This window comes from Camelus ferus, chromosome 13 (assembly GCF_009834535.1).
Source record: "Camelus ferus isolate YT-003-E chromosome 13, BCGSAC_Cfer_1.0, whole genome shotgun sequence".
Lineage (NCBI taxonomy): Eukaryota > Metazoa > Chordata > Mammalia > Artiodactyla > Camelidae > Camelus > Camelus ferus.
Genome location: NC_045708.1, coordinates 56534572 through 56557701, shown reverse-complemented (window position 1 = coordinate 56557701; position 23130 = coordinate 56534572). Strand labels below are relative to the sequence as shown.

At 33.5% G+C, this 23130-nt stretch overlaps 2 protein-coding genes across 2 annotated transcripts in view; one reads left to right on the top strand and one right to left on the bottom strand.

The window, feature by feature from the left end:
* Positions 1-1475: 1475 nt before the first annotated feature.
* Positions 1476-15511, top strand: ASB17 (ankyrin repeat and SOCS box containing 17). Its single transcript, XM_006193479.2, has 3 exons — positions 1476-1999; positions 12885-13164; positions 15224-15511. Exons 1-3 carry the CDS (start codon positions 1602-1604, stop codon positions 15428-15430), a joined length of 885 nt encoding a protein of 294 aa, XP_006193541.2. The 5' UTR covers positions 1476-1601; the 3' UTR covers positions 15431-15511.
* Positions 15512-19646: 4135 nt separating this feature from the next.
* The window catches only part of MSH4 (mutS homolog 4), a 56441-nt gene continuing 52957 nt past the window's right edge, over positions 19647-23130 (bottom strand). Inside the window, 1 exon segment of the mRNA XM_006193478.3 lies at positions 19647-22444. Coding sequence (XP_006193540.2) covers positions 22253-22444 — 192 coding nt within the window. The 3' untranslated portion in view covers positions 19647-22252.

Genomic DNA, 23130 nt, shown 5'->3' with positions numbered 1-23130 from the left:
TAATGTGAGGCTAAGTGAAATAAGTCAGGCAGAGAAAGACAAATACTGTATGGTATCACTTATATGTGGGATCTAAAAAATAAAACAAACAAGTAACTATAACAAAAGGAAACAGATTCACAGATCTAGAGAACAAACTAGTGTTCCCAGTGGGGAGAGGGAAGAGGGGAGGGGCAACATGGGGATAGGGGATTAAGAGGTACAAATAATTATGTATTAAAAAATAAGCTACAAGGATATATTGTACAACACGGGGAATATAGCCAGTTATCTTATAATAACTATAAATGGAGTATCACCTTTAAAAATTATGAATCACTATATTGTACATTTGTAACATAATATTGTACATCAACTATACTTCAAATTTAAAAAATAAATAATTAAAAATTGTATTTTTATTAAAAAAACTGCTAATGTAGTTAGGAGGGATTTTCACTGGCTCTATAATGTTTCAATTTTTTACAACCTTTATGTGTAGTATTATTAAGAAATCAATAAAAATAGTTCAATTAAAATATCTTTTTTTGAGGTACAGAAAATAAAAAGAAAGTAGAGGAAAACAACAAAACTCTTGGTTTTCAGAAAGATTACAGTAGTTATTAGGTTTTCATGCTATCCTAGGAAAAGGGAATTTAGAGTTTATAAAATAAAATATTAGTGGAATTATATTACAACAAATCTAAAGTTATAATTTCCCATTACTAAAGAGACATCATTCATGTTATGTAAAGAAAAATATGCAAAGGGAAAAAAAGAAAACATTTAAGTATCCTTAAAATTGCTAATAAATACAGCCAAGGTTATTAAATTTAACAGAAAGGTGACTAATGCATTAACTGCTAAATAATGATAAAACAATCAACATATTTCTGTTTCATTTTACTGGGACAAGGATGCCATAACAAGCTTGAAGTACTCTGAATGCCCCAAACGTACATATCTGCCTAATATAGAGAGGAATAATCTCTATACAACTTACAATTCTAAAACAAAGTTTCTAAATTTAGTTTAATATTGTATGATGTCTCTCCTCCCTGAGAATTAATACAGTGACTATTGGCAGGCCTCTCAACCTATCTAAGCCTGTGTCCTCAACTAAAATAGGGAAAATATTCTGTGAGGATTAAGTGAGAACATGCAGAACATGAGAACAACAGCACTTGAATTTTTTCATTCTGTCATTCTTTGTTACATGATAGCTTAAAAAGAATAATTAATCTGATTATTATTATTTTGTCTAATGTATAAACTGTGATTTTAGCACTTGATTAACATACATACTAGCTTGAACTGAACTCTTAGAAAGTTAAAAATATTATATCTTAGCTCTCACACATGCCATTTCTGCCTAACATGTCCAAATGTCACCAGTTACATATATCTCAAATTTCTGACCTATGCTGATGACAGATCTCCAGCTATTGTGATGTCATCCAGTACTTGAATGGTAATATTTCACATGATATTTTTTCTGGCTACAGTTTAAAGGGCACTTCCTGTCTGTGGAGTAAAGCCTACCACATTATCAAAATATGTAACTGAAGGATTACAGTATGACTTCCTGTGATTTTACTTCTGTATCGTTGCCTTAAGTAGCAATGAGTAAATCTTCTAAATTATGTCGTAAAACTGCTCTAGGAAGCAATATATTCTGCAATCTCATTGACAAAATTGTTAAAAGACCATCTTTGCATTTTTTGGGACAGTGGGGATATCACTGTTATGAACCCAGGATTTACAGAACACTGGCAAAAATTCTGAGGTATGTCGACTTGGATGGGTTTGACATTCTACTCACAGATTACATTGCATTTGTGGAAAAATCAGGATACCGTTTCGAACTAAATTTTAATCTTGAATTTACTGAAATATGTGTGAATACAATTCTGTACTGGGTTTTTGCCAGAAAAGGTAATCCTGACTTTGTGGAATTGCTTCTCAAGAAGACAAAAGACTATGTTCAAGACAGAAGTTGTAACCTGGCACTGATATGGAGGTAATAATCTCATATATATTTCACTATAAAAGGAGAAAATTTCTCTTTAGGATATTATACTACGTTTTTCTAAAATGTATATGTATAGTGACCATATATGGATAAGGAATCCTGATTTGATTGTTCATTCATTTGTTCACTCTTTCATTCCTTCATTATTTATTCAATAAGTTTTTGCCTGAATGTATATTATTATGTAACAATAAATAACTAGCAGTTTGCTCTATAAAACTTACATGTTAGTGCACAAGGTAATGCAATGTTAGACAACTTAGATTTCTCTAATTAGTCAAAAACATAGTTTTGTATAATACTGTGATCTCTTCTTTTTGAAAATACTGAGAATGTATAATGACAGTGTATATATATATATATATATATATATATATATATATAAATTGACTTTTAAAATGTGATTCGGAATATTCACACATATTCACCTCGTAATACTTATTAAACATTATAATTCCCTATTTTTAGTTAAACATTGATAAATTTGACTCTAAATTCTCCAGAATTGAACACAATGAAAGTCAAATACATGATTCATTCTGTTATAAAACCAAATTTTCACATTCTGAACATGCCAATCTAGCTAAGGAATATTACTGAGGATCTTATGAGAATAAAATATCCAATATGACTTCTTTGTAGTCTGTAATACAAATTTTAAAGTCACATAGTTTGCATTAGCTCCAATTTACTTCTAGGTTTTAGCTATTAGTTTGATTAGAACAGACATGCATTTATTCATTCAACAAGGTATTTATCACCTTACTATATATGAGGCACTGCACTAGACACAATGATAGAACCATGTATGCAATGAAAAACAAGACAGATAAGATCAGTTTCAGACTACACCAATTTAGATTGTGCCTGAAGCAGAGTTGTGTATCACTGCAGTTTTGGAGAACCACTGGATTACTTTCCGTAATGATAACCCAAGTACATAAACTGATAGCTGAAGTCTGGAATATCAATAAATAAAACCCCCAAATAGCACTTTTTGATTGCTTTAAGGACCAATATATTTGTGGCTATAGCAGAGATCAGCAGCTTCTAACACTGAGTGTCACTAGCTGGGCTAAGTAATGCCTGTGTGTATCCCTGGCAAGTCCATGGGAAAGAAAAACGGAGTAAAACAGAGGAAAAGAGGATAAATTAAAAAAAATTAATAGAGAGCAAGGGGAGAAAATCAAAAGGAAAGGAAAAAATGAAAGAAAAAGAAACACAGTGGAAAATGATAGAGTGCCATTAACAACTGCCTTAAGTAATAAATTGTTTTAAAATTAATAGATTTTGACTTAGATGTATCCACAAAGTAAAACACATTACAGGTCAATTCTATGTTCTGCAACATCTTTTGGATATTTAAGAGTTACAGAATTTTAAGTTCAGATGGAACCCGACTTCATTAGCAAACGTCCCCAACTCCCGTTCTGGGAATTAGCTCCTGTAAAGCATCTCTAGTTGCTGTTCATCTGGTCTCTGCTTGAACAGCTCTAGTAGTAGTGAGTTAACTATTTCCTTAAGTAAATCATTCCTTTCCCAGGGACCCTTCTCTTTCCTGACTACCCACTTTCCCTCAAAGATTTTACCCGCTCCCATGGCTTTAAATATTATGATATGCCAGTAACTCCCAAATCTTTATTTCCAGCCCTGACCCCTCCTCTGACCTCCAGCCTCCTCCTATATCAGGATGTCTGCTCAACATCTCCACAGAGCATCTCAAATTTAACAGAAACAAAACAGAATATTGATCTAACTCACCCTCTCCCTGCCAACTTGCTCCTTCCACTGAATTCTCCACTTGATTAACAGCCTCTGTTGCTCAAGCCAGAAATTTAGGATTTATTCTTGATTCTTCTCTTTCTTGCACAGCACATCAGCAAATCCTTTTGACTTTATCTCTAAAACATATCCTAAGTAGTTATATTTTTTCATCTCCTCCATTTCTAACGTAGGTGAAGTCACCATCACCCCTTGCCTCAACAACTCCAATAGATTCCTAAAGAGTCTTCCAGCTTCCATTCTTTCCTCTCAACCCTTATAATTTATTCTTGACTCAAAAGATTGAGTGATCTCATAAAAATGTAAAATAGGTCATATTACCCAGGCTTAAAATCCTCCAGAGTTTCCCCATACAAGTGGAATAAAATTCAAGTTCAATATCCACTTTTAAAAAGTCTCACAGGATCTGGCCCCAAATCCAACCTCCAAAATCCAATCTCATGTCATTCTCCATCTTGAACACTATATTCCAGTCACACATTGGTTTGTTCACTATCTACTCTTGCTAAAAGTAAGCTCCATGAAAGGAGGAACTTTGACTGCTTCTTCAACATTGAATCCTCAGTGCCTAGAACTATGCAGATACATAGCAAGTGGTTAATCAAGATTATGTTGGATGAAAAAGTGAATTTTCATTCAGGTTTATTAAATTCTTCTTCCTCACAGTGCACTAAATTCTGTCTCCATTTCTCCAACTCTGTCCCCAGAGTTATAGAGAACAAAGCCCATTCATTCTCTTTCCTATATGATAACTTCTCAAATATTTGAACACAGTTATTATGTCCCCATAATGAATATCTTGTTTCCTATTGTCTGTTCCTTTATTTCTATAACAACATCATTCCTTTTTCACCTTCCCCTGTATACACTCTGGTTTGATAATTTCCCTAATATAATAATGAAGTGTCTAAATAGGTCCCTGGAAGAGAAGAGAGAGAATTAATGAGGCAAAGGAATTTAACTTTGTTCATTTTTACAATAAACCTTCAATAAACATATAAATGCAACTGTATGACAGACTGTAAGTAAAGATGATGTCATTCAGTTAAAATAATAATCATTTATTAAGCACCAGGCATTGTGTTATTTGTTGAGGATACAAATACAAAGTAGACATATTTTCTGATTTTGGAGAGTTCACAGACTAGTAAGTGAGCCATACAAAAAATTATAATTATACTGTAAGTTCAAAAATAACTGATGTACAGGTAGGAATAACAGAGGACATTGTTAACACAATTGGGAAGGAGCGGGTATCTCAGAAGGCTCTCTAAAAGAAGTGATGTCTTAAATTGATTTCTAAAAGATGAAAGGAGTTTTCCCTGTCCTTCCCTTGAAGAAATGTAATCTAGGCAGGGAGAGGCTGACTAAAGCCAAGAGAGACATAAATATGTTGTATCCAGTGACTACAGGCAATTCAGCAATTGCTAGCGAGTGAGATGGAAATCAGGTAGTAGTGAGAGATAAAGCCTAGTAGAAGTGAAACTCTGAAGGACTTTGTAGGTTATACTAAGAAATCTGAAATTTACACCATGGGTGATGTCCAGTCAGAGAAGGTCAAACCTATAGTATGAGAAGATTCATCAGCTCCCATTTGAAGATGAGACTATGGGGAGGGAGGCTGCAGGTAGAGGCAGGGAGACCAGTTAGCAGACTGCTCAAACACTCCAGGTACAATAGAAGCTCCAGAATTTCTGTATAGGAGGGGTTGAGGGGAGCAATCTGATTGAAAAAAGGGAGATGGTTAGAGGAGTTCTTGAAGCTGAATTTGCATAGCATGCCCACTGTGCTAGGATTATATGCGTATTTGTAATAGTTTTGGGGGAAGAACTAGCTTTTCTCCACCACCATTCCCTCCAACCCCTAGCCATCCTTTGATATCAGAACTGTCCAGGTAAATTATAGTGAGGACTTAAACTAAAACAATAGCAATGGGGGAAAGAAAAGATATTACTAAATAGAATAGCCAGACATTGTAGGTGATTAGAAGTAGAAAATGAAAGAAAGAGAGAACAGTTAATCTTCAGACTTCTACATTTTGAGACTGATTGATGACTGTATTAGTTTCATTCCGCTGTTGTCACAAAGTGCCACCACCTTAGTGACTTAAAAAAACATAAATTTATTTTTTATAGTTCTGAAGGTCAGAAGTCCAAAATGAGGCTATAAGGGCTGAAATCAAGATGCCACAGGGCTGGTTCCTTCTGGAGGCTCTAGGAGAAAATCTATTTCCTTATCTTTGCCAGCTTCTAGAGGCTGCCTGCATTCCTTGTCTCATGGTCTTTTCCTCATCTTCAGAGCCAACACTGTAGTGGGGGAAGGTATAGTTCAAGTGGTAGAACTCAAGTGGTAGAGCACATGCCTAGCATGCGAGAGGCCCTGGGTTCAATCCCCAGTACCTCCATCAAAAAAATAAAAATCCCATCCCCTCTCCTCCCCACCCAAAAAACTAAACTAATTTAAAAAAAAGCCAACACTGTAGTCATATCTTCAAATAGTAATATCTACAAATCGCCTTCACTGGCTCTGCTACTATCCTCCTCTGACATTTCTTATAAGGTCTCTTGTGATTTTATTGGGCCCATCTGGATAATCTCCCCTCTCAAGATCCTTATCCTAATTACATCTGCAAAATCCCTTTTGCCATATTGAGAGGCCATTATTCAGTCTACCACAATGGATGCCACAAAACTATCAAATTTATTCCAAGAGACCTACAAAGTCAGCTTTGGACATATGAGTTCTCATAGCCTAAGAGATATCCAAGTAGAGATGTGCAGTAGAAGGCTAGATATGTAATGTCATCCTTGACATCTCTTTTTTACATTCCATATCTTAATAGGGATATCTGTTTTATTTACCTTCTAACAATACACAAAACTTGATCATCTCCACTATTATCAACCTATACCAAGCTAAGAGATTTCCCTACTCCTATCCCATAACAAATTCTCAACAAAGGTGAGATCATGCTGCTTTTTTACTCAGAATCTCCAGTGACTCTTCCATTCCATTTAGAGTAAAGGATGAAATTCTCACAGAGATCTACAAGGCTTTACATGATATGATATCCCATTACCTCTGTCCTCATTTCCTACCACTTCTCACCCTTTTCACTTTCAGCCACACTGGCTTCCTTGCTCTTCCTTCACCACCTCAGGTACCATCTCCTGCCTTAGAGTCCTTAAATATCCAGATGGCTAACTTCTTCATCTCCTTCTTCTTTATCTAAATGCTACCTTTCAGTATTGAGCTCTCCTATCAATCTATTTAAAACTGGAAAATGCCAATAGTCCAGGATCAGAGAGTTTCACAGGTGAACTCTACCAAACAGTCAAAAAAGATTTAATCTTTCTCAAACTATACAAAAAATTGAAGAGGAAAGACTGCTCCCAAACTCACTCCATGAGGCTAGCATTACCCTGATACCAAAAGCAGATAAAAGCACTACCAAAAAAAAAAAAAAAAAGAAAGAAAGAAAGAAGAAGAAGAAGAAAGAAAGAAAATTACATGCCAATATCCCTGATGAACATAGATGCAAAAGTTCTCAACAAAATATTAAAAAACCAAATTCAACAATACATTAAAAGGATAACACATAATGATTAATTTATTCCAGGGATGCAAGAATGTTTCAGTCTCTGTAAATTAATCAAGCTGATACACCACATTAACAAAACAAAGAATAAAACCATATAATCATTTCAATAGAGGCAGAAAAAGCATTTGACAAAATTTAATGCCAATTTACGATATAAACACTCAACAAAGTGGTTATAAAGGAACACACCCTAACATATTAAAGGCTATATACAACAAGCCCACTGCTAACATATTATTAATTGGTGAAAACCTGAACGCTTTTCTTCTAAGGTCAGAAACAAGTTAAAGATACCCACTTTTACCCCTTTTATTCAACCTTGAAGTCCTAACCACAGCAATCAGACAAGAAAAAGGGATAAAGGCATTCAACTTGAAAAACTAAAACTTTCACTATTTGCAGATGACATGATACCGTATAGAGAAAACCCTGAAGACTCCATCAAAAACTATTTAGATAGCCTCTTCAATAAATGGTGTTAGGAAAATTGGACAGCTACATGCATGCAAGAGAATCAAACTGGATCACTTTTTTACACTATATATAAAAATAAACTCAAAATGTATTAAAGACTTGAATGTAAGGCCTGACGAGGACCATAAAACTTCTAGAAGAAAACATAGGCTGTATGCTCTTTTATATAAACAGTATTAGCAATACTTTTTTGGATATGTCTCTTTAGGCAAGGACAACAAAAGTAAAAATAAACAAATGGAACTACATCAAACTAAATAGCTTTTGGATAGCAAAGCAAACCATTAACAAAATGGAAAGGCAACCTACTGAGTGGAAGAAGATATGTGCAAACAGTATAACTGACCAGTGGTTAATATCCAAAACATGTAAAGAACTCACACAACTCAATATTATAAAAGTCCAATTAAAAAAGGGGCAGATGACCTGAATAGACATTTCTCCAAGGAAGACATACAGATGGTACACAGATATGTGAAAAAAAAAATGCTCAATATTACTGATCATCAGAGAAATGCAAATCAAAACCACAGTGAGACCTCCCACCTGTCAAAATGCCTATTATCAAAAAGACAACAAATAAGTGTTTGTAAAGATGTAGAGGAAAGGGAACCCTTGTGCATTGTTGGTGGGGATGCAAACTGGCACAGTCCCTATGGAAAACAGTATGGAGGTTCCTCAAAAAATTTAAAATAGAACTACCATATGATCCAGCAATTCTACTTCTGGGTATTTAACTGAAGAAAATGAAAATACTAATTCAAAAAGATACATGCACCCCTATGTTCACTGCAGCATTATTTACAATAGCAAGTATATGGAAGCAACCTAAGTGTCCATCAGCAGATGAATGGATAAAGAAGTAGTGTGTGTGTATATATACATATATACAATGGATTATTATTCAGCCATAAAAAAGAACAAAATCTTACCATCTGTGACAACATGGACAGACTTAGAGGGTATTATGCCAAATGAAATAAGTCAGACAGATAAAGACAAATACTGTATGATTTCACTTATATGTGGAATCTAAAAAATAAAACAAATGAACTAACAAAAACAACAGAAACATACCCATAGATACAGACAGCAAACTGTTGGCTTCGGGGCAGGGGTATTGAGGAATTGAGAGAAATAGGTGAAGGGGACCAAGAGGTACAAACTGTTAGTTATAAAATAAGTAAGTCATGAGAATATAATGTACAGCATAAGGAATACAGTCAATAATATTGTAATAACTTTGAATGGTGATAGATGTTAATTGTAATCAATTCATAATGTATATAAATATCAAACCACTATGTTGTACACTTGAAACCAGTATACAATATTGCATGTCAACTACACTTTTTTAAAATAATGTAATTAAATTAAGTTGAAAAATGACCTCACTTCACCTCCCAGCACTTCCATACTTCTTATCCTGCCCTTTTTCTTTTTCCCACAGTACTTATCAAACTTTCTAACACATTATAAAATTTACTTGTTTGCTATGTTCATTCTGTATTGTCTGTTACCCCTCACTACTATATCAGCAAGAAGGCTGGCAACTTTGTTTTGTTCACTCATATATCCTGAGTACACAAAACAGTGCCTGGCATGTAGCATATATTCAATAAATATTTGTTGAATAAATTAAAAGACAGTAGTTAAAATTATGGTCATAGATGAAATTTTCTGACAACAATTAGTCAGATGAAAGCTGGTTAAAAGACTACATCTACTTTACTTAGATGTTGAGGGCAGAGGCAGAGAAACCAGTGAAAGAGACTTGAGAATGAATAGTCAAAGAGATGCATAACTTGAAAAGAATGGTCCCACAGGGCCATGGGAAAACATCTCAAAAAAAAAACCTGTGTCAAGTATCAGAGATAAAATTATTACGAATAAACATCTATTAAATTTGGCAGCTAGAAACTAAAAGAAAAATAGTTGGAAAAATTAGAAATAATTATTATAGCTACAAAACTGAATCATTCTCTGCATGTCTATATGGAAATATTATGCCCATTTCATAAGTGTGTATGACAGGTTTTCAAAAACAGAGGGTTCAGTTCATTAACCTCACATTTAAAAACTGATTCTTGCTTTGCTTGTCTCATTCCATCCATATAAGTACTGTTATAATTAACTGTCGGTACAGATTAAGCCAATTTTGGCTTACAGTAACGTGCTCTTTAAACATGAGGATTACTCAAATGTCATTTGGGTACAGATCAGACTTTTAAATCTCATTTTAAACCTATTGGAGTTTTAGTTACGTTTTCAACATTTTGGGTCCAAAATATCTTCTAAAGGTAATGTCAACCTCAATATCTTAAAATCAACTAATAGCTCTACATCTTAACAAGGGCCACTTGGAGTATTTTTTGTCTCCCAAGTCCTCTGATTTCCCATACTTATAAGACTCTTAAGTCAAATATCTTCTTAAGAGTTAGCAAGATGAATAAATTAGATTGCTTTTAAAAAATTTAAATGATTGTGCTTCACTAAAAATCTTATTAGACCCAAGAGCTACAGAATAAATTTAAAATTAATATTTTTTTCAGGATAATAGTAAAAAAAATCAATTAGCAAATATTTGAGTATCTACTATGGGCCAAGCATTGTTCTAGGCATTTAGGGATATAATAGTGGACTAAACAGACAAAAAGTATTGCCCCATAGAGCTTAAAACTTTATTGTTTATCTTGCCCACCCATTTGTTTTGAAGATAAGAAAATGAAAGATTAGAGACATTAAGCAAGTTGTCCGAAACAGTAAGGGCTTAATGGAGCTATGTACAATGTGCCATGTGGAGTAAGGAAAAAGTCAAGCAATCAAAGAAAACTTTGCACAAGAGTTTATTAGACAGGGTCTTATACAATGAGCAAGACTTGTCCCAGAACTGAAAACAGAGGGGAAGAACATACACAAGTCAAAGAAATGTAAAAGAGTTGAATGTAGTGGTGGTTTGGGAAAGTAAATACCAATAATCAGGAGAGAGAATACATAAGTAGTTAAGGAGTTCATGTTTGGATATATGTTGGAAGTATCTGTGGAGAAGATGAGATAGATGTCCAGGACAATATTGATCTGGAGATGATTCTATGAATGTGTGTGTGTGGAGGGGGGGTATGTGTGTGTATTTTATACAGAATTAAAATGATATATATAGTACTACTGACAGAGTGATGACAAAACCCCACTTCTTAATTTCTAAAATGCTATTCTGCACTACACCACACAATTTATTTCTTAATCACAAAATCTTGGCATTTCAGAGCTCAATGAAGCTTTGGAGATAAACTATTTGGTCTAGTAATTTTCAAACTGTAGGTTTTAGAACTCCTGACAAGGGAATCACCACAGGGGAGGTCTCTTGGACCCCCAAATACACTTCAACCAGAGAACTTATCGAATACAAACCATTCATTTTATATAGCTAGTTCATGCATAACAATACTCCAGTGTTGGTTTTGGTTCATGTTTGTAAATGAAACATTCTTTCCAATCCTTTTCTTGGCAAACACCTACTAATCCTTCAAGTTCTAGTTCCAGGATAATTTACAGGCAACGATTATTCCAGAGAGAGTCTCAGTGCTTCTATAGTACCCCAAGCGTCTTTTCTATTATAGTAATTATCACCTTGTATTGTATTTGTTGAATTACCTGTCTGTTTCCCTTACTAGACTATAATAAGCATCTTGAGATCAAGGACTGTATCTTTCATATATCTCTTCATATCTAGTACTCAGGACACTCTGGACAAGTGAGTGTTAAATAAATTAATGAATGAATGAGCAAATGAATAAACACATAAATGCATAAGAAAACTGAGACTCAAAAGATGCTGACTTATCCAACATCACACAGCTAGTTAGGAAAACCAGAACCTAGAACCCTTAAATCTCCATTGTTTTTAGCATCATATCATGTTGCTTCCCATATTAATAATTGAAATCTTAAAGTTCTTTTTGAATAATGTTTTCCTTGTTCTGCCTAATTGTCCAAAACTAATATTTATAGTTTATATGCTGTCCTGAAGGATATGTTAGTATTTTATTAGACAAATCAAGAGAATTCCAGAAACAAGGACCACAAATAAAGTTCCACTTCTTTAGTCCCAAAAGCCATGTTTATTTGGCTAAATCAAGGCTTGATAATACAAAATCTCCTGTGAGTGGTTCTACCATGTTCTACCTACATATAGTGATCAATTCAATAGCAAACATAAATGTCTATTAAATGAAGCAGTTACAAGAGCTATATGCAATTAGAAAAAAATAAAATTTTCTGTCATAAGGGAAGAGAAATTTTCAAGTCCAGCACTCCAGGAAAAACAAGATTTCAGAAAACTTTCAAAACTCTACTGAAGAAGGAAAATTAAATTCTGTCCTTGAAGGACCTGATATGGCTCTCATCATAACTTACATTTCTTAAACCTAAAAATACCAACTCTAATTTTATTAAAGTGAAAAACATAGAACTAAGGTAGTTGCACTTACTCCTTTTTAGTCTAATCTTCAAACTCAATTCAACCTGAAGTCTGATATACGATTAAGAACAACAACAACAAAAGAAACATATATCAAAAGGGTTATATAATTTTGTTCTAATAATAAAGTGAAATTTATAAGTCTGTTCACCTTTTCCATTTTAGATTTTCCAGAACTACATCAGTTTTATAATACTAGTTCTAATCACTATGGATTTCTTAGAGAAACAGAATTGCTATTACTAAAAGTAAACACTTTCCACACTCTATAAATCTTTTTTTGTCTGTTTTTACAAGCGTAAAGGGGGGTTAAATGTGCAGTAAGAGTTTTCTTATTATTTAATCTTCAGGTAGGCTTAGATTCAGAGTGGAAAACTCTTTTTAATACATATAATATATAAAAGTAAAGTTACATTAAAATTATCTAAGATATTTACTATTTAAGGTAATACTGTTTTCCCATTACTGTTAAGACAAAGTGTTTACCACATTCTTTAACTCTGTATTCAGTGTGGTTTTGTTTGTTTGATTCACAGAACTTTCACACCAGTATACTGTCCAAGCCCATTGAGTGGCATCACGCCTCTACTCTACGTAGCTCAGACAAGACAATCCAGTATCTTAAAAATCCTCCTGCAATATGGAATCTTAGAAAGAGAAAAAAACCCTATCAACATTGTGTTAACAATACTGCTCTACCCTTCAAGAGTGAGAATAATGGTTGATCATGAATTGGTAGACATCCAGGAAGATGCCAAAACATGTTTAGTGCTGTGTTCCAGAGTGCTTTCCGTCATTTCAATCAGGGAAATAGAGGTAAGCAAAATATTGTACTTTGGATTTGGGTGCAAATATTGATCAATTTTAAGATAAAATTGCAAGGCAAGAATAAAGTTAATTTTTAATTCTATAGATTTAGTGAAAATTAATCACTGAGTATACACTTGTAAATTTAAAATAGGCAAAATTCAAATCATATTGAACATTAGTTCTTTATTTCATAATTTGTCTTCTAAATACGAAAGAATTTTTAAGTTAAATGTATAGTTATTTTAGTAGTTATTAACTAGATATATGTTCTTATTACATTCTAATTACATAATAACCTGTTTATTAGGATATCTCTTAAAAATACAACAAATTAAAAATTTAACAGATCTCTTTTCCAATAGAATGTTTTAAATTGAGTTACATTTCTCCCTACAAATACAATCACATATGCAAAAATATACTTTCCTTTTCAAAATTCCTGAACAATTTTAAGCATGAAAATATAAATAAAAGCTTAAAACGTTTGTCCAGTTGAAAATTACCCCTCAGAAATGTGGAGAACTTTTCCTTGTTAAAGTTTAGAAGAAAAAAACAACTATCTGGAGAACATGTTCACCCTGTCAAAATGAACTGCAAGTTTCAGCATCAAATTGTATCATGTCTACTAGTAGCAAGAAGTAAGACATATTAAAGGGGTAGCTTTCTTTGTCTTTTCTTAAAGACAAACCCCTATAAATTTAAACCGGTCAAATTACCAAGGAATCTAGCAGTTCCCCTTATCTTGAAAGGTGGGACTTCAGAAATAAACTCCCAAGAAATATAACTTTGCTGGTTTTTTTTTTTAAGCCTCAACAATGCATATTAATCAACCATGCCTGGGCCACTGTCAGGGGTGCAAATTGATCAGATTATTTTGGCAACTAATTTGTAAAACAAACAAACAAAAAATTTAATTTTTGCATCTTCAGTAATTTGCTTGTCTTTGTCCAGTGTCAGTCCTGCATAATTATTATAGGACATACTGATTCTCGACCAGCAACATGAATGCTGTTCCTGAGGTACACTCAAAACAGAAAACTGCTATAGAGGGAGTTAATCAAAATCACCTGCCTGAGTGGCAAAGACATTAAAGCTGGATTCCAGTCAGGTGCTGTTTAATAAGTGAAGTAGCACTGAGCAAGAAGGTAGAAGATGGCATAAAAACCAGCTTAAAAAACACTTTTAGTGGCCCTGCTTTGCATTTCTACATTTTCTAGCAGTTTTATTGTAAATATATATTTAGATATCTTTACTTTTACCTGCTCTGTGAGCACAGAGATGATGTATTTTGCATACCCTAGCAATTATCCCAAGCACCGAGCTCAGTGCTGAGTTTATACAAGATATTCTTTAAACAACCATTTATTGAATAATGAAAAACTGTGTTATCATTTAAGTTAAAGATGTCACTTGGTCTGTAGAGCACAGTTTCTACTAGAGAAGCATCTCTATAATACAGCAATGTCCTTTACTTCTAAGTCAGCCTAATAATTTTGGCTTCTAGAGTTAAATCTTTAAAAGGGTACTTTAACTAAAACTTAAAAAGTTATCTTCATATGGTTGGGCCTCCTGTCTGGTCTTCTAGTCATTCAACACTGCAAAGCTGTACTCTACAATGGTTGGAATCACCTGGGGCAACTTTCAAGATTTATGTTGTCTGTCCCCAGTCCCAGCCTAACTGGAGCAGAACCTCAATATTGGTATTTTCTAAACTACCCTTGATAATTCCAGTGAGTGGTCAAATTGGCAACACTACTCTAAAAGGAGAAGCTGATAAAAACATAAGTGTATGATCTGTCTAAAATTAAAAACATATACAGGTTCATAGTTGTAAGAAATAATGTTTTGTGTCCTCAGATATATTATATAAACTTCATATATCATTTTGAGAATAAAATGGGAATAAAATACTTACTTCAGGTGAAAATGCTTTAGAAAAAATATTTGTAAGGATTATATAAATTTAAGATAATTTTAGGAATCTAAATAAAATTTTTAAATGTTAATAATTTGGACTAATACAATAATTAATACTACAAAATTAAAATATTTTCCTTTTCTTTAGACACAACTAAGTTTAGGAAGACGTCCAATTATTTCAAACTGGTTGGACTACATTCCTCCAACAAGATACAAAGATCCATGTGAACTATTACATCTTTGCAGAATAACCATCAGGGCTCAACTATTGACCAACAATATGCTCCCAAATGGAATATTTTCCCTTCTAATTCCTGTTCGTCTGCAGAACTACCTGAACTTAGAAAGCTAATGGACATCTTTTTCCTGTGTTCTTTAAGGATGCTAACCATTATATGGCTTAGCAGTTAATAAACTATTAACTTCACACAAACTTTTATTGCTTTGAACATTCCATTAGAAAATATATTTTCACATGACACCCTAACTGAATCACTTTTAAATCAACATATGGCTTTACACATACTCTTCTCTACAATGGAACAAATTATATGCATTTTTAAAATACTCTAGATTTATACTTTTATTCTGTTCTTAAAAGTTGTTTTTGGCCTTACAGTATTCTTTTTACTTGTGGAAAATTTGGTCATATTAATGTTCTGAGCTCTGAAGCTCTCGTTAGAATTTCTAAGTTAAGTAAATATTATTTTATCTTTTGTATTCATAGTAACAAGTATTTATTGAGTTATTTGGCAAATAAAACACTGTGTTTGGTAGTGGGAAATAATTAATGAAATTAAGATGTGATCCCTTCCTTCAAAGAATAATTTACAGTTCTGTAGCAGCCATGGTCGCAAACAATACAAGGTAAAGAATTAGTCAGCTAAAGTACTGGGAGCAGGTGATAGAAATGGATTATATTTGAAAATAACTAGCCTTAAGTTACAACATGGAGCTTGGATGTTTTCATATGTGATACCTTTAAATACTAGTCCAATGGTATTTTTAAATGAGATGTAATTGCATACATTACATTACTTTCAAGTATGTAACATAATGATTCAACAAATATATATACTGCAAAATGATCACCATAATAATCTAGTTAACATCCATCATCACACATAGTTACAAATTTTCTGCTTGTGGTGAGAACTCAAGATCTACGTTCCTAGCAACTTTCAAATATATAATACAGTGTTATTAACTATAGCCACAATGCTGTACATTACATCCTCAGAACTTATTTATTAAATAACTGAAAGTTTGTCCTCTTTGACCACCTTCACCCATTCTGCCCACTCCCAAATACAAACCTTTTAATACAAACAAAGAAATGAACAATTTTGACCCAGTATTGCATCAAAATGGAAACATTATCAGTTAAATCTGCATGTTCATTGGTTACAAAGAAACTTATCTTTAAAAAATTAGAATGTATTCTACTATAGTTTTTTAGCTCTTTTCTTTTTGAATATCTATAGTACTAGATTTTTCTCTATATAACTATGTGGTCACTGCGACACAAAGATGAGAACTGGGAGATAATTCTCCATGGGTCTCCCATGTTTTCACCTGCCTGATGAGAAGAGGCACTGACTGCCTTACTCTTTACTATCTTTTTAGATATGTTTGTATAGTGAGCAGCCTTAGAAGACAGAGATAGCGGCTCCCTCTGAGCAGGGGGCATGTTTGCTCAATATCTAATATAATAAAGGCAATGTCTCCCTCTGGGGAAATGGTCAAGCAGGTTTGCTTGAAGCTCATTATAAAAGATTGGAATTTCCCAAGCTTGGGGTTCCTCAGCTGTACCACCAATCCACTGTGTGCTCATCTGCCTGGACTACTCCATGTCGTAGATGGTAGCGGTATGTGGAACCAACACAAACATGAAGCTCATGCTGCATATTGTGCCATTAGTAATAAATTCCTCTATTTCTAACCCAGTTTTTAGTCTTTGGACAGCAAATATGAAATTCAACCTGCAAACTGCTGGTTTGCAAGCAAGGTAAAAAAAAATCTTAGTCACTTCACAGTTCTTGACAATAAGAATCTGTTTCCCACATCACTGCTTTTAGATCCATTTTAGCAGATTATGGCAGTATTCATTCCCACTGTCTACATGCAATCTGGGGACTATGAAAACTTTGACAATTCATAAGAAAAGGATATCCATTTTGGTCCTACAGTAAGATAAAAACAATTGCATGATTTAAGTTTCTAAAGTACAGAATGGAAAACAGCAAAGTAACAATATAACTAGATCACTTGCTTTTCCTTTCCTTCCACTTTCATTCCCTTACACGTATTATAGGATTGAACTATAGAAGTGCTTACTTATTACACTTAGTTATACTATATTTAATTATGATTGAGCATATTTTAAGCTCATAAATGTAAATAGGAAGTTCATACAACACAAAGTATATTGATATTTAAATATTTTACCAGTAGCATGTAAGATAGTTTACTTTGGCTGAAAATATGTGCTAATATGAAGAAAGTAAAAGAAAAGTTACCCTTAATCTAATTTATAAAGAAACACTCATAGATTACTGACCCAGACTAAGTGATTCTTCTGGGAAAATATTTTAGCAAAACTTTTTACATTTATTCTCTAATTTCCATCCTTTTCTTCCATCCTCTTCTTACTTCAACTCTAAGAGAGCTTAATGAATTTGATCTAGTCATTACTTTTACTGAATATAGTTTATACCTATGCCAGAGAGTGAGCAATAAGCAGCATCTAAATTTCTGGAACTTTTCTACTGGAATTCCTATTACTTCCATATTTCTCAACATGGTTGATGGTATCACAAGCTACAATCATATTTAACTCTTCCCTTCTGCACTAGATTTCTAGGGCTGCCATAACAAAGTAACACAAACTAGGTGGCTTAAAATAACAGAAATTTATTGTCTCACAGTTTTGGAGACTGAAAGTCCAAAATTGAGGTGTTAACAGAACCATGTTGCCTCTGAAACCTGTAGGGGAATCTTTCCCTGTGTGTTCCTAGTTTCTAGGGGTTTTCCAGCCATCTTTGGCATTCCTTGGCTTGTAGATGTGCCACTTCAACCCTCTGTCTTCACATAGCATTATCCCTGAGTGTGTTTTCACATGGTAATCTTCATAAAGACACCTGTCATATTGGATTAGGGGCCCACTCCACTCCTGAATGACCTCATCTTAAATAATTAGATTTGAAATGATCCTATTTCCAAATAAAAGGTCACATTCTGAGGTACAGGGGGTGAGGACTTAATGTATCTTTTTCAAGGGGACACAATTCAATCCATGACACCTTCCACTCAATAAAAAATCTGATGAGTCACTAAATCTAGTTAATCAGCACTAAATCTCCTTAAGATCTCCAAATCACTGTCTTCTCTCCTCTACCATCCACTCCACCCTCTTTATTCTCCTCTTACATAAACACACACACACACACACACACACACACACACACACACACACGCACACACCCCTGTTCCATTCTAACTTCTTTCTACCTTTATTCATCAATTCTCCTCTGGACTACTTGAATAGTTTCTTAAACTATCTTGTCTCTTTGATTCTGGTTTCAATCACACATTCCAAAACTATTTATGCTACCACTCAGATGATCTTTCTAAAATGGAAATCTAATCATGTTATCCCCCTACTACCACCACCACCCTCTTCCACTCTCCAGCAAGTTGCCTTAAAACTCTTCAGTCATCTAAAGGAGAAATGGCTAGAACCTACTTCATCTTTTTGTCACTCGCTCACATGCACTCTATCCCTGAACTAAACCAAACTGCTTACTGCTTCACACCTCTTTGCTTTTACATATTCTGATCCTTCTGTCTAAAATGCTCTTCCCTTTCTGAACACCTGACATATTTTATTACCCTTTAAACTTCCTTGGTCCACAAAGAATTGTACACTTTTTCGTGCCATTACTCTTCTGAATATGTTCATCTATTATTTATTTATTTATTTTGTGTATATACATTTTTATTGAAGTATAGTCAGTTTACAACGTTTTGTGTTCATGGTATTCCAACCCAAATATATGTGTTTTTTCTCTTTACTACACCTGAAAAGCCTACCTCAAAGTCAAGACACCTTTTGGGCTCCTCACACCTAGTATGTAGCCTGCGCCACAGTATATACTATTGAATGAGATTCTTTTAGTTTTTTTAACAGTAAGGCCTACTCTGAAACTCTTGTGTAAAGAGGAAGATTTTAAAATGTGCTACCAGAGAGGTTAAACTAAAAAGCAGATAAAAAATAATTTAGGAAAAAGTGCTTTAAAAATTGCTGCTTGCTAAAGAGTGATCAGAATAGCTTTAAAATTTGTAAATGCCCTTACTACATACCTATTAGAATGGTTAATTTTTTTTTAAACTGACAATACACCAAGTGCTAAAGAATATGTGGTACAATTGGACGTCTCATACGTGGCTGACAGAAATGCAAAATGGAATAGCCACTCTGGAAAATAATTCGGCAGCTTCTCATGAAGTTAAATATGACAGAGCCATTTCATTCCTATTTAACACAGATAAAACTTATCACACAAAAATCTGTACACAAATATTTGTAACAGCTTTATTCATAATCACCAAAAACTAGAAACCCAAATATCCTTCAGTGAGTGAACTGATAAACTGTGCTACATACAAACAACGGAATACTAGTCAGCGACAAAAAGGCCCCAAGAACATGGATCAATTCTAAAATGCATTATGCTCAGTAAAAGAAGCCGGTCTCAAAAGGTTATATGCTATATGATTGCAGAAAAACAAAACTACAGGAAAGGAATGCTTAACCATCCTCAGTGATTGCTGGGTTAAAGTTAGGGGGCAGAGAAGAATCTGGCTACAAAAGGACAGTACTAAGGGAATCATTTGGCAGTGACAGAATTGTCTTGTATCTTTTGTTTATGGTAGTGGTTCCATGAATCCATAAACGTGCTAAAATTCATAAAAACTGTACACCAAAAAAGTTAATTTTATTGTATGTAAATTAAATAAACAAATGTATTACTTCCTAGGAATAAGGATAAGCTTTTTCCTCTACTCCCATATACCTTACTTTTAGACTTGAAAAATGATTACTTTATGTGAGGAGAAAAGTGGAACAGACTAAAAGTTTGGCTTTGACGTAGAAATTAAAGGAGTTTGCAAAAACATTATGGACATTTATCTTAAAAGGCTGGATTATGAGATAATGATCTATAATTTTAGAGAAAGGCAAAGGCGAAGAGGTACTGAAGAGTAGAGCAAATAGACCTGAAAATTAAAGAATGGATTGTCGCACTAGTATTCACCTCTATTCTGTAGTACCATGACTTAACAATTATATCTTCATTTGATTTGCTTTTTCATATGTTTCTGCTACACACAAAACGATTGAAGAAAGAGTAATTAAATTTTAAGAAGATATAAACCCATTTTTATTTCAGTATTCCAAATCTTATTAAATAAAAGGGATTAATCTATTGGCTGCAGTTTTTGCATCAAAAGCTCTAAATGATGAAGACTTTCTTGAAAATCTGGTGGAATTTAATATTGGACTTAAATGTAAAGGGAAGTTAATACATTTGAGGAAATGACATTCAGCCTATTTAATACTTCATGCCTGTCTCTACTTGCCTGCTTTTCTTCCATGGCCCTGCTCTCCTTCCACCTTTTATTGCTTCCTCCCTGCCCTCCCAAACAATCTGCCATGCCCTTTCCTTCCCCAGTGCCTTCTAGAAATTTGCACAAGCCTAAAACATCTGCTTTTAGGAATGACTTCATAAAATGTAATTCATTTCAAAGGCTGTGAATTAAAATGTAGCTAATGGTTAAATTCAAATACCGTTGTGCTCTATTTATAAAGCATGACAATAGGGAATATGTAGTCCAATAGGACATTTAATATATATCTAATGTAATTAATAGCACTAGTTTACATTTACTTTTCAAGAAAAGTATGTGTATCATTCAAAGGATACATTTTTCAATATATCTAGCTACTAATACATACTTAGAATGCTGAGAAAAAGTTAAAGTCAAAATATTAATACTGAATTTTGTAAGATAAAATATGCATACATTAACAAAAATATGGCCCTAACCAGTCTCTGAACAGTTTTTTTTTTTTTTCCAAATTTCTATGACTCCTGTAGCTTACTGAATGTATTCCCTGAGTTCCACAAACTTAGTTTCCAGTAATAACTTCTCTGTCTTAGGTCTTTGGGCTAAGATTATGTGACTAAGTCATCTACTGAGATGGAACTGCAGAAATAAAGTGTTTGAGAAGACAACAGCTCTTTGCAGTTACTGAACAACTGATGATCTTCCATTTTCTTTTGCCCATTTATAAACCCAGAAAACCTTTGGGTTAATTCTAAATGGTGATGTGAGCCACATGCCTATGGGAAAACAGTTCTATAAAATGCTCCCTTGTGAACCAACAATTGAGGTTAAACAAATAAATACTACCTTCCTGCTGCCTTTGTTACTCACCTAAAAAAGATGGTCAAAAGTGAAAATTTGGAAAAGGGAAAAGATAAGAGGTTGGTGAGTAGAAAATGGAACACCAGGCTACTTGGTAACTACCGCTCTCTGCATTACAAAATAACTATTTGCTGAATTTCACCCTTTAGAACTATACTGAATGCCAAAAGAATACTTTAAAATTCTCAATATCATTCTAACAAACTTCAGCAGCATCCAGTGTTGGAATTTGGGGGTACTAATTAAGAAATCATTGGGTCATAATAATAGTATAAAAAATATCACTTCATTTTAAGAGGGTAAAAGAAAACTTCACATAAGTCTTCTGATCTAAAAAGAAAGGCTTCTTTTAGCTGAAGTATTTACAATAACATTTGAAACCATAACTTGTATATATAAATAAACTTAAGATGTAATAACATGAAGTTTCATAAATCAGAAAAAAGTGCATTAGACTGATTTTTTTCTAACATAAAAATCATCCCTTTAAAAAGTTCTCATCTCAAGGTATATAACAAGTATTTTCTTATATAGAATATATAGATGATAATTCTGAGGTTAATATAATTTTCAATTAAAATATAAAACTTAGCAAATATCATTTTCTTTTTCTCTTGGGAAAAATGAATTCTAGGTTTCTCATATTAAGACATATTATTTAATTAGTACAAGATGTGATTTGCTATTATTCTTCAGTCTCCCCTGAAACTTGTTCAGACCTGGGAAAATCTGCTTCATACTTCTTTTTGAGGTTACTTAAATATGTTCGTAAACTGTCTGGATCCAACTGAGAGTTTCGGGCAGCTTGAACAAGCCTAGTAGCTAGATGGTACACAGCTCTCTGTCTTTCCATCTCAGGGGTATTCCTTTGGTTTTGCTGTTATTGAAAAAATATAGATAAAAATTAAAATATGAATACTATGATTTTTATTTTGGCAATATTCTCTCTTTTCACAGAGATAAGAACTCAAATGGTTAACCAATCCCTTTAGATAAGTCAGTTCCACCCAACTAGCAAATAATATACTAGAAGAAATAAATATTATTTTGGAGAATAAAATTTCTCATGAGTGTTTACTATTTTATGACAGATCCTTGAAAACCAATTTTCAATGAAAAAAAAAATCTGCTAAAACATCAAATTTCTCAACATAATACCAAAAAGTAATAGAAAACCCACCAGAGTTATGTTCTACAAACACCTTCTCATTAAAATGGCTTGGGAAAACAGCACTGCTCATTGCTATGCAGTATTCATAATTATAAATGTTATAAAGAATACTAATCTGCTATCTCCTACTTTAATTCCCCAACAAATAAAATGGTGGACAGAATGGGTCATCAGTAAACTGCTTGTCACTCAAGGGAGTTCATATACAGAAATTTTCAAAGCCTAAAATAAAATACTGCCTGAGGGGTAAGTTACATTTTTCAAATTATCACCATAAATAGCTAATTGAAATTAAGCCTTAATTCTTAACAAACTATACTTAAGGATGCCCAAGAAATAGTGTTTAAAATGGGAATCTTCTAATACTTTGGAAGACCTTTAGATAGACAGTC